Source organism: Hippichthys cyanospilos, chromosome 17 (assembly GCF_059441005.1).
Source record: "Hippichthys cyanospilos isolate Australia breed blue-spotted pipefish chromosome 17, RoL_Hcya_1.0, whole genome shotgun sequence".
In the NCBI taxonomy this organism is placed as follows: domain Eukaryota; kingdom Metazoa; phylum Chordata; class Actinopteri; order Syngnathiformes; family Syngnathidae; genus Hippichthys; species Hippichthys cyanospilos.
In genome coordinates this window covers 9,080,522-9,093,639 of record NC_142385.1, presented here as the reverse complement: position 1 = coordinate 9,093,639, position 13,118 = coordinate 9,080,522, and the positions used below count along the sequence as shown (strand labels likewise).

General features: G+C 43.0%; 1 protein-coding gene and 1 long non-coding RNA gene across 2 annotated transcripts in view; one reads left to right on the top strand and one right to left on the bottom strand.

Moving 5' to 3' along the window:
- Window positions 1–13,118, top strand: part of ntn2 (netrin 2) — a 44,865-nt gene that overhangs the window by 6,790 nt on the left and 24,957 nt on the right. Inside the window, exon 2 of the mRNA XM_088439858.1 lies at window positions 5,211–6,418. Within this exon, the coding sequence (XP_088295984.1) occupies window positions 5,383–6,418 (1,036 nt within the window). The 5' untranslated portion in view covers window positions 5,211–5,382. The remainder of the gene's footprint in view (window positions 1–5,210; window positions 6,419–13,118) is intronic.
- Window positions 1,308–6,222, bottom strand: LOC148409492 (uncharacterized). Its single transcript, XR_015868499.1, has 3 exons — window positions 5,339–6,222; window positions 5,183–5,263; window positions 1,308–2,323 (listed from the first exon to the last, which is right to left on the bottom strand). It is a non-coding gene; the product is annotated as an uncharacterized LOC148409492 (long non-coding RNA).

The following is a 13,118-nucleotide window of genomic DNA, read 5'->3' as shown; positions in this document are numbered from 1 at the left end:
CGGATGATTCAAACCGTCGACCGCGTTCCAGGAGTAAGTGCTCTCGTGGCGACGCACAACCCGGACATGGAAAACCTGATAGTCTTATCGTATTTTATCGCAGTGGTAATGGGCAAGCGACTCAGCGCGGTTCTAGTTTATTCACTGAGGGTTGAAGTGTGTTACCATTAAAAACTTAGAAATATTTGATTTTCTCAGGCCCAATAAAACACTCTGTCTTGTGCAGCACATAAAAACTGACTTCAGGTCTTTGGGCTCCTGACGTACTTTGACAAGTAAATGGCATACTTTTCTTAAGTTCCTAATAACGATTATGAATGCATACAGTATATGGCATGTGAGGAGCACAGTTTGGACCCAGAAGAGGACAGGACACAAAGTGGAATTGCAGAAAGTCTTTACGCATAAAAATCCAGCGCAACCACAGTTTACATTGAAAAACTTGACGTTGAAAACTAGACTCTCAAATGAGACTCAGTAGGTAGACTCGGAAAGTAGACTGAAACTAGACCTGGAAAGTAAACTCTGTAAAGTAGACTTAGCAATTATAGTCTGAAACCTGACTCAAACGCTAGCCTCGGGCAGTAGACTCGGGAACTAGACTCAGAAACTGGGCTCCAGGAAACTAGACTCTGACAGAAACTAGCAACACCTTAACATGACAGTTTGACCTATAAGACATAATAAATCAAATAGAAAAAGTTACAACAGGACCCAATATAACTAAGGTGATAAATACATCAAAATGACGAAGGTGAAAAATACATGACCTCTATGACAAAGGTGACAATTGCATGACATTAGCAACTGATAGTCATAACAGGATATGCAATATTTTCTTTGTGAAGCTGAACATATTCATTCATTTGGATGGCAGCCCTTTTCCAACCTTGCTTCACCCTAAAAATGTCTCAGCATAAAAACACATCTTTGGGATCGAATGAGTTAAAACGTTAGACCAGTTTCTCTAAACCATTTTTTTCCAGCCAATTACCCTCTAAGCACCACAAGCCATTTTTGTATCAACAAAAAAGTTGCTTCATGCTCCAATTAATTTGCTCTTGATTTGAAAAGAAACATGCACTGTGCCTGTCCTGGCATTAAAAATGAAGAAATAGAATTCAGCGATAGCCCTGTAAAAATCTCACATACCCCTTGAAGTGGCTTTATGTACCCCCAGGAATGCTCGTACCCCTCGACTGTTCACATCTTCTAAGCACCACAAGCCATTTTTGTATTAACAAAATAGTTGCCTCATGCTCCAATTAATTTGCTCTTGATTTGAAAAGAAACATGCACTGTGCCTGTCCTGGCATTAAAGATGAAGAAATAGAATTCAGCGATAGCCCTGTAAAAATCTCACATACCCCTTGAAGTGGCTTTATGTACCCCCAGGAGTACTCGTACTCTCTACTGGTCACGTCTTCTATTCCGTTACGCCCGCAAGAACATAAAAAAGAATGCCTGAGCGCACCATCACTGCCTTTTATTTTCACGCTGAGACACACTGTTAGTGTGATGTCAGAGACCACCACAGTGGCGAACGAGAATTAATGATCTTAAAAATCACACAAAACTTGTTTCGTATTATGATATGGCATCAGTCACGAGGTTTCGATTAAATAGAAAAAAAAGGTTAGCATCCCCCCCAGTGCTTTGTCACTGTTCCGCTCCGATACCGCCGGCCTAGTCTAGTCCGCGCCATATTTGGTCATTCCAGCCACCGACATGCACCGTCGCAGTGGTCCACCTTAATCAGTCGCGCTCCATCCATCTCATATTTTTATTCCCCGGTCACTTTCCTGGCCTGGCCACGTGATGACATCCTTCCTTTTAACACGGTGGCTCCCTCGGCTCTTCTGGTCAACTTTCAAGAACCTTTCTCCTCTCTGTAGCCTCTGCCGCCTTCTCTTTTCTTGGATGAACTCTCCGCTGTTGGGAGCCGGGCCCGCATGCTAATTAGGGGCTAATTCCATCAGTCGGCCCTCCGGGTCCTCCTCGCGGTAGCCAAGCTTTTTTGACGGAGAGCCTGGGATGATGAAGCCGCGCCGATCGCTCTTCCTCAAACTCGGACGCATGCCATCCATCAATGTCCCGCTCCCTCGTATCATTTATGGGAAGCGCCCTTCCCTCCCTGAAATCCATTTTTTTTTTTGATCGCCTCAGAAGGGGGAGGTTGCCTTTTGAGTAATGTTTGCATGCCTTTCATTTCTTTGGGAAGACTTTTTTTTTTTCCTCGCTTTTGAAATGGCGATTCAAAAGCATGGCACGGAAGGGGGATATGAACTCTGTGATCCGCTGGAGCTGGATCCAAAACCTCGGCCTATACAGAAATAATACTGTTGAAATTTGGTTTCGCTTTGAAATTTGTCAGTATGAGCGGTGATGTATTGCAGTGACAGGAACAAACAAAAGTAATGACACGTTGACGCATTTGTACACTTGCTGTCAACTGAAAAGAACTTGAGGCCCAAGGCTCCGTTAACTCATTCAATCCCAAATACGTACTTTTACGTTTTATCCAGTTATCCATATATATTACTCTATTTGACTTTTTCAAGGACGGTCCAAAACTTGCTGTTGAATTAAGTAATTCATTTATGGACTAAAGTAATTGATCGCTAAATCTATTACTTTAGGTACTAAAAGGACCTAAAGTAATTGATTACTGATAAATGTATAAAGTAATCAATTCCTCTAGGTAAATAAGTACTAAAGTAAGGTTCTCATGTGCTAGAGTAATTGATTATTTCAGGTACTAAAATAACCTATTACCTGAGGTACTTTTAATGTAAAAAGTAATTGACTAAAGTAAGATACCAAAGTAATCAATTACTTTAAATACTATAGTACTAAAGTTATTAATAAAGAAGCAAAGAATAAGTACTAAGTGAGTGATTACTTTAATGTATAAAGTAAATGACTACTTAATGATCTAAAGTTACTAAGGTAATCAATTCCCCTAAGTAAATAAGTACTAAAGTAAGGTATTCATGTGCTTAAGTAATCGATTAATTAAGGTGTTTAAAGAATCGATTACTTGAGGAACTTTAGTTCATAAAGTGATCTTAATGTATAAAATGACTAAAGTAATTAATCACTTGAAATACTAATGTACTAAAGTAATTAATGAAGAACCGGAGGACAAGTACTATGTCTTTGATTACTTTAATGTATAAAGTAAGTGATTACTTAAGTACTTAATTATCTAAAGTCATTGATATCTTAAGCTCACCACATTCAGCGAACACACCCACACTTTCAAAGCTCATTTTAAATACTGATTTTTTTTTAGATGATTTTTTTTCCACTTCAAAGGGACTTTAATTGAATGTTCCTCTTAAAAAAATGAACATTAACAATAATTGTTTGTGTACTTGCCATATTGTTTACTCTCCTGAGACTCGGCCCATTCATTTTGTGTCCATTTTGTCTCAAAGTTTATTGCCTCCCGCCCATACACACGAGGCATCGTTGGAAAGTCCAGGATGTCTTCTATCGAGCACATTAGGACTTATTAACTCGAATCAGTCGAAACATAGGGACCAAAAACACATGTCCACGACTGTGGACACAAATGAAACTCGCAATAATCATTAATTATGCATCCATTTTTCTTGACCCCCCCCCCCCAACACTTGTTTTTTTTTCACACCCAATCCCCACTTGAGTAGCATCCAAAGAGCAAGAGTGTAGACGAGTGCCCCATTTGCCAGTCCACTTTTTTTTTTTTTTTTTTGTCCCTTAAAGGGTAGCAATCCGGGGAGCCTTCACACGTAAGAAGAAGAAAACTTTTGTCTTTCCGACTGCCCTTAAATCCATCTGTCTGCTTTGTGCGCTTGACTAAAGTGGATACAGAGGCCACCTTTTGTCCTTCCCAGATGAAGAGGGATGCCGTTGCGCGAGGGGAGCGAGCGCGGCTGCCATTCATTGTCGTTTCATAAATAGCGCACAAAGAGGGATGCGGCTCCCTTCTCAAAGCCCTTCAGCTGTCACTTTTCAAATGAGGCACCTCCAGATTTGACACCCGGGGAAGGAAAAGGGGGATTAGGGAAGGAAAAGCCCCGGGCCTTATTCACCCTTTCTCACCCTGGACCCCTTTCTTCGGGACCAAGAGGCCCCTTGTCTAGATGTGGGTGTAGATGTGATGTCACCCAGGTATCAATCGAGGAGGGTGGGACACAAATCGCGTGCGTCATATTGACTCGTCGCAAATCGATATTTTTAAAGGAGAACGCCTGAAAATCCTCACCTTCAAAACAGTTCCTGGCGGATCTTTGGCAAACATGGCCCTTTGACTTGGTAAACACAGAGGCCACATCTATGGTCCGTTGCACCACACCATTACCAGGGATTATGGGCCGCCCGAGCAGAACCGCAAATCTACGATGCTTTTGACAGAAGTCCAAGAACTCGATGAAGGTCAGCATAAATTTTGGACGCGGCCACTAGTTTGAGTCTCTCTGTGGTCACTGACTGAAGCCTGTTGGGCCCGCTAGATTTGACAAGCTTTTTTACTGATATAACATAATTAATCCGTTTAAAAGGAATACAAGAGCGAGTAAAATGTGGTTTCTTCTGGCCGTGCTTCGTAGAGGACATAGAGTCCTGCCCAGCGCTGTTTCGTATGCTTGGGTGAGATTAAATTCACTTTGCTGTCTCGCTGAGACAAAATGGAAACAACAGTGGACACAAAGCTCCCCGAATTGCAATCGAAATATCGAGCAGATTTAAAAAAAAAAATTCAAGAAATATTTATTAGCCCTAAATAACAGCATTTCAGCTATTCACAGGGACCAGCGTGTGGACAGCGAAGATCCACCCGTAGTTGACCATACATGTATCCACCTCAGACCGAGCGTTTTCCTTTGTGTCCACAGTTAAGGACATTGGTGTTTCGTGTACATCTTTTGGCTCATTAGAGCGACCCTACTCAGTCCTAGTGTGCTCAGTAAAGGACATCACGGTCTTTCCGATTCTCATACGTTTGGGCGCGGCGGCATTAACTTTGCGGTCTCGCGAGACACAACGGACACAACAGTGGACGCGAATGAAGACCTGGCTCTCGGACGGTAATTTGATCCGAAATTTCGGTCGTGTTTGTGATCGCTCAGCCTTGGCGGAGGTCTGCGCTTGACTTGGTTCTTTCCTTTTGTGGTCACAATATGAGTTTGACACTGACCTCTGTGTTTGTATCTGTCTCCTGCCAGGAAGAGGCCTGACGTGAAGGGTCAGCGAGCACTGACAGCCTCCTTCCTCCGGGCTGCAATTAAGCACGGCGGTTTTAGTGGGAAGTCGGCCACCTCTGCACGCACGCTCGCTCTTAGGAGAATCTCACCAGAAGAAGGGTGCATTTGTAGGTGGCCAGGCCCTCGGAGCAGAATGAGGGAACCCTGGACGTACCTTCTGTGCTTGTGCCTCCTGGCCAGCCGGGCGTCCTCACACAGTGCCAACAACCCCTTCGCCGGGCAGCAGATCCCCGTGGACCCTTGCTACGACGACGCCGGCGCCGCCCGCCGCTGCATCCCCGAATTCATCAACGCCGCCTTCGGGAAGGAAGTGACGGTCTCCAGCGTGTGCGGACGCCCGCCGTCCCGTTCGTGCAGCGTGGTGGAGCGCGGCGACGACCGTCCGTCGGTGCGGACGTGCCAGATCTGCGACGCCGCCGACCCTCGGCGTTCGCGCCCGGCGTCCTACCTCACCGATCTCAACTCGGCGCACAACCTGACTTGCTGGCAGTCTGAAAACCTCAACACCTCGCCGCATAACGTCACGCTAACGCTTTCCCTCGGGAAAAAATTTGAGATCACCTATGTGAGTTTGCAGTTCTGCTCACCCAGACCGGAGTCGCTAGCGATCTACAAGAGCATGGACTACGGCAAAACATGGATGCCTTACCAGTTCTATTCGTCGCAGTGTCGACGCGTGTATAACCGGCCCAACAAAGCCGCCATAACGAAGCAGAATGAACAGGAGGCTCTTTGCACAGACGGCCACACTGACCTTTACCCTCTCTCCGGGGGACTCATCGCGTTCAGCACCTTGGACGGACGCCCGTCCGGCAAGGACTTTGACAACAGCCCCGTCCTTCAGGACTGGGTGACCGTCACCGACATCCGCGTGGTCTTCAGTCGGCCCCAGCAGTCGCGGGAGCTGGGACTGCCCGCCGGGAGGGACGAAGACCCCGTGGCGGTCACCGCCACGCTGCCGGCGTACTTCTACGCGGTGGGCGACTTCCAGGTGGGCGGACGCTGCAAGTGCAACGGCCACGGGGCGCGCTGCCTGAAAGACAAGGAAGGCAAGCTGGTGTGCGACTGCAAGCACAACACGGAAGGGCCCGAATGCGACCGCTGCAAGCCCTTTCACTACGACCGGCCGTGGCAGAGGGCCAGCGCCCGCGAGGCCAACGAGTGTCTGCGTGAGTACTTTTTTCAAGTAACTATAAAACAGTTCCAGTAAAAACACCTTTAAATTCTAATGCTCTCAAACATGTTTAAAAAACAAACAAACAAGAAATCCAGTCTATTAACCCTTGAAAATCCACACCTGTGAACTGAAAGTAATTCCAGTTCAAAAAGCATTATCCACATCAGTGGTTTTCAAATGAGGGTAATGAAGGCACGTCAAGGGGTATGTGAGATCTTAACAGGCTGACTGCAGGTATCAGCATATCCGATTTATTGTTTTTAATGCTGTGACAAGAACAGCTCATTTTCAAATTTAGAGCTCGTTAATTTGAACTCAAAGCACTTTTTTATTTTTCGAACAAGGTTTTCCAAATATAAGCAAACTTACCGCTTTGTGACATGAAGTTTTTTTTCAAATTAAGAGCAAATTATTTGGAACACGAAGCAAAGTATTGATAAATTGTATTTTAGTGACTCCTCTTTCCACAGCGGTCTTTATTTTCTTAGGCATTATATGGATTAACATTATTATTAGTGATACAATTTTCCAACAGATAGGCCAAAAACAGACAATATGACACAAAGTCTTCCTGAGGATGTCTGGCTTCAAAAATAATGTGGCCAGAGAAACCTTTATAACTGTCGTTCCAGTGTTTAGTAACTCCATTTCACACTGGTAATAATATATTAGGGTGAGAAAAGCAGAGGCTTTTGTCATGAAACATGTGGTAAACAATGCCCCCTGGTGGTAGGATGACAAAGTGATTTGACATGAATACGATAGCCGGCTTTTTAAATGTTTATATCTCCGAGGATCAGCTTAATTAATCGTGACAGCCAATATCATGATCATAATTAAAATTCGATTAACTGCGCAACCCTATGATGAGGCAAATGCAAATTTTATCCCACACATTTAACATTGACTTCCATCAAACATTTTCATTAATTTTTTTTTTTTTTTTTTACACAGCTTTGCTCACCATGTCAAAATGTAATTTTAGTATTTGCCATAGGCCGCTAAAATATGGTTGATGGGCCGCAAATAGCCCCCGGGCCGTAGTTTGACCTAGCGGGAAACAAACCTATTTAATTCTCCTGGGCTCAAATTAAATTTGAGTGCATTTTTACTCGAGATGACACGGGGACAGTAGTTTGTTTGCGTATACAAACGCGACCATATTTGGACGTCCACGACACATGAAAAAGGTAGATGTTTATAATGGCTAACGAAGGGCAAATGACTAATGGTTTCGACTGCAAACGGCGGATGTTTTCGCAGGGGTAGCTGCCTGTTTGAGCTGGTAAACGCGGCGACACGGAGAATCCATCACTCGCCTGCCTTTCCCATCAGGCTTGTGAATTAAGTGCACCTCTTCAGGGAAACGCTCATGTTTTCTGGAAACGTCTAAACAGTAGATGACAACTACTCAGCTCGCTGGCACTGGGCTGCGGCTAAATCATCCAAGTCATCATGCGACCCGCCAGTGTTTACGCTCTGGATGCTTGCCATGTCAAATTGTTATTCTTATTTATGTGCCAATGGCTGTTAATGTAATCGTATAGCCCTTATGCAGTTATGTTGATATGCTTTCCTTTGCGCTTTTTCACGTGTGTAAGTTCCAGATTAGATTTGTACACCTGTTTTAAATATAAACAGACATGCGGTGAAATGTAATTCAGCTCAATTTTGCCTGTCATAAAAATGTGGAAGCATAGCAAAGTAACTCCGAATTAGTAAGCGCTGTCCCCGTTTTCACCCCGCCTCGCTGATGAAGCCAGAAAGTGGGAAACGCTGTATATTTTTCTAACGTGTTGTAATTGCCCAGTGAGCTGGCCTCACATTTCGCAATGTTAGATCTGCTTAACCGGTTGGTAATATTTGTCCAATTTTTGGGGATTTTTATTGTCCATACTCATGTATGAATAGGTATGATGCCGCTGAACTTTTTTTTGCGCGCTTCCGTTTCCTTGCAACAAAATCCCACAAATCCCTCGGCGTTTTCTCCGGCGTGCCTCTGCATACGCCCTCTTTTAAGTGTCCCGTAGCCCTTTCCGAAATGTTACACCCGCTTCCTGCAGGTTTCTCCTCGGCGGGATGTATATGTCGCCTTTATCCAGGATTCCTGGACCCAAACAGCGCCGCTGCGCCATCCAACTCCGATGAACTAATCCCGTTGTTGATACGGGACAATTCAAGCAGGCTGCACACTATACCTTCTCACACGCGCCAAAAAGTCAAGAACGCACGGGTCAAAACGGTTGTTCCGATTCCAAATGATCCTCAGGGAGTCCGAAAGAAAAACTTAAGTGCGTACTATGTCATCCAAAAAGCCCCTATAGCTCCATTTCTTTGTTTTCCGGCGGACAAATGGCTGCAGTGTGATCCCTGAAGAGTGTTTAGACAGGACAAATGTGTTAAAATGTAGCAAGTTACAAAGCGGGGAAGTCCCTTAGGTGTCACTGGAAGCCAAAGCGGGGCTTGAGGGTATTTTAGTCAAAGGGAAGGGTGAAAGGGAGCAGGGCGTGGGGTCGTGATTCTTTTGCGGAGTGGTGACATGCTTAAGCTGACGGTGAGATGTTGAAAGATTTCACGGAATACGAGTGGGCCGCGTGGGTAGACGAGTTAAGAATTCTCCATTTCTAGACTCCTGGTTCTCAAATGGGGGTGGGTGCTTGCTGTGAGATTTTTAAAGGGGTTTCTGCAACGATAAGGAAACCTATTCATGCAGAGGTGTCAATCGTCAACATCAGAGGCCAATACAAACTGTTTAAAAGAAGGGTATTGATAACAAAACAAAATTGTAAAAGTTGAAGGTATCTTGCAAATGTGGTATTTTAGCCTGAAACTTGAATTCATAATTAGCATTTCACAGGCCGTATAAATGAAGTGTCAGGCCATATTCTGGCCCCCGGGCCTTGAATTTGACAACTGTGTATTATTGTTTTGTGACAGGAAAAGTACATTTTCCTTTCAAATTAAGAGAGAATTATTTGGAACATGAAGCAGCTTATTGATTGAGTTCTAGTCACTCCTTTGCAAAGTTAAAAAAAATGTGTGAAACTGCCATTGTAGAATAAACATTTTACACTGGCAAACTTGCTTGAAAGTACAGTATTTACAGTTTTCCCATAATGCCAGGGGCTATTAACTTTTCGTATGTGCATACTCTGTGGCATTATGTGAAAAAATGCGGAATAGACATAATAATAAAAAGCAAAAAATTCAAATAAACAACATTAAATGGTTAATTATCGAACATATTGGTATAATAAAGGTACAAAAAAAAAAAACTAATGACTTGCGGTTGCACAAGTCAATACTCCATGGCAATATTTCCAAGGGAAAATGCTGAATAGACATGAAAAGAAAACTTAAAAATAAATAATGAATAATGTTTAATTTTAAGAACTATTGGAATAGTACTGCATGGCATTATGGGAGAAAATACCAATGACATTAACAAAACCATAAAAATGATTAAAACGATGTTTTATGTTTAATATTTGAACGTATCGGTATTATGTATGCCAAGGTTTTTTCTTGATTTTGCTTTCTTAAGTCAATACGCTGTGGCACAATGTTAAAAATGAAATACTTTTAGAATTTAGCATTCAACTGTCTTTATTAGCATTTATACCTCACATAATATATTCAGTAATAGGGTCGATCGTACTTGCAAATCTTGCAAAACATATTAACAACTACGTTCAAACGAGTTTGAAAGTCGAGCCGGTTAAGTTGTTCTTTGCAGAGGATAAAGAATACATGCCTGTCGTACTTTATTATATTAAATAGCTATATAATAATAAAATGCCTCTAATATATTTTATATTACATGGCTAAGTATATCTATATTTTTGGAGACTCACTAATTTGTTATGTTGAACACGCGAGTTTCCAAATTCCCATTCTAGAGGTTAGCCAGGGCAATCCGTTCATATTGACAAAGACGTGTTGGAAAAGGCTGTGATTTATGGACAGAGTGCAGCCGGACAGAATGAGGAAGCAGATGCAATGGTTGCCGCTTGTGATTGAGTGTTGTTGTTTTTGCCGACATGGTCCAGGCCGGAATGTAAATACTGTTTGTTGACTTTAAAATTAAGTCTGCTAAAGGAGACTGTATCAGATGAGAGGCCTCTTGTGGAGTCAAGTGACAGCAGTCCGCCATGATTTATGGTGCCGTCGTTGACTCCAGTGTTGGCGGCGGTACTTCCTTCTCCCTCATTTGGCGCGCAGGAAGTGCAGCTCGGGGATGCTACGAGTCCAGAAACGGACACCATCCATCGCTAATGGATCTTAGCTTAGGCTCGTTGGCAGGTTGCTGGGTTTATTTTTCAAGATCGCAGGTGAGCTGAGGTTGGCAGCGCCGCAGAGGGTGTGGCGCTGAATATTTTATTGGAGTACTTCTGAACCTTTGCCAATGTGCCGGTCTGGTTTTGCGCACCTTTTAAATCAAATCAGTCGAATAAATAAGTCGTCAGCGCAGACACGCATAGCGCGTTAATACATGACATCACCTGGTGGAAATGTTTTTCATTTGTGATACTACGGAAATCCAGCAGTTATGGCGTTAACGTTGTTTCAGCATGTCTGTGAAATGTGCTCTAAGTCATTAAAATGGCTTTGACAAAAGTGGAATGAAGAAGGATTTATTTGATTAGCATGTCTGCCTGACATTTCTGAGGTTAAATTCCAAGTTTTTCATACATATGGAGGATTGTTTTTCAAAGAAAATTCATGCCATTCAAGAATGAAAGATAGTGCAAGATATTATGTACTATATTTAGCAGCTTTCCTGCACTGTGCAGGGTTGTAAGGTGCATTATATATAATACAATGAAATTATCCACAATATTGATGTTTTAATTACCGTATTTTCCGCACTATAAGGCGCACCTAAAAGCCTTTTTTTTAAAAAAAAAGCTGATGGTGCGCCTTATAATCAGGTCTGCCTTATATATGGATCAATATTGAGATTGGGATTCGTAGATGGGGAATGAACTGATAAGTAAGCTTTACCTGTTTCTTTTGTGTGTTTACAGTTGAACAAGGTTGCTCATATTGACGTTGAGTTATTATGCTATTGAGAGTTATTACAGTTATTATTTGAGTTATTATTGTTATTACCGTATTTTCGCACTATAAGGCACACCTAAAAGCCTTTTTTTTTTTTTAAATTGATGGTGCGCCTTATAATCACTATATTGTGATTGAAAATTTTTGAAAATGTGTCATTAATTGAGGGTGCGCCTTATATGGAAAAAGTTTTAAAGTATGTCATTAATTGAGGGTTCGCCTTATAATCCGGTGCGTCTTATAGTGTGGAAAATATGGTACTTTGAGTATTACTATATTGTGATCGCACTGGAGGAAAAGTTCCCTGATATAAATGTTGCACTACATGTTATACCTTGCTGTTAAAAGATAAACTGTCACGGAAATACTAATAAATAAAACATAAGCCAGTTGTTTATTCATTTTGGGAGTGAATGGAGTTGTCAGAAAGCTGCTTTGTAATCTACGAATAAAGTATGACTGCTTCTACTGTTGCGCCTTATAATGCAGTGCGCCTTATATATGGAAAAACTTTAAATTATGTCATTAATTGAGGGTGCGCCTTATAATCCGGTGCACCTTATAGTGCGGAAAATTCGGTAATAACCCACATTATTTCACGGACCCTCTGCAGTCCTGCCAAAATATATCTTCTTGCTGTGAGATACTTGTGTTACCATCTCTGATACTAGGTAGAATCATCATGAAGAGCAAACAATTCCTAAGAGTCAAATTGCATTCAGACCAAGGCAACCGCATTTGGATTCCTGCCAGATCCAGCAGTATAGAAAATAGATGGATGGTCGCATTTTGGAGTCTTTTGGTGGTTTCGGCTGGAGCTTTTTGGAAACTATTAGTAGGAATTAAGGGGACATTGACAGATGGGTTCCTTAGAGAGAGCCGTGTGACACAACAGAGGTGTTTGTGTGCGTGCAACCGAGAGATGAAGAGGCCAGCCAAGAGGAACCGCGCTCCCAAGAAGCTCTCAGATGCGCACAGCGCCGCGGGGACGTCATTTTTCTCTCCCCCCTGACAAGGGGCAGATGGTTATTTGATGCTGATTAGAATTTCTAAATAGGCTTTCCAATCCCTTCGCTGCTTTTTTTTTTTCTTTTCCCCCTCCTTTCCCGCTACTTTTCTACCAGCCGAGGGCAAGTCCAGGTCAGTCTGTGTTCCACTTGTAGAGCGCATTCATCAAGACACCCGCGATTGGAGAAATGACTTGCGAGCGAAAGTTAAAACGTCGCCGGATTCGGGCGAGCGCGACGATGACCGATTTTCTTTCGCTGCCGTTTCAAAGCAGGAGTCAGCCGCCTGAAGGCAACGCGGCGTCAAGGATTCTGATGAGATACCAAATTTAGAAGGGGATAGAGAGCACGGCTGCTTTCATAGCACTGCCCGCTATGTGTCATTATCCTACTTTCGCTAATCGACTTGAAGACCTCCCCCTCGTAACTCTCGTGTGGCTGGAGGCTAACAAGGCCTTGTCACGTCAATTACTTACAGGACTAACGTCTAAAATCAGCAGGATTACATTTTCTTGTGCGTTTAAGGAGGAGCACGTTTGTCCTGCAAAATAAATCGAATTTTAATCGGGATCACGATATCGCCTGGTAATAACTCTGCAGTCTTAACATTTGAAAAGCCATCAG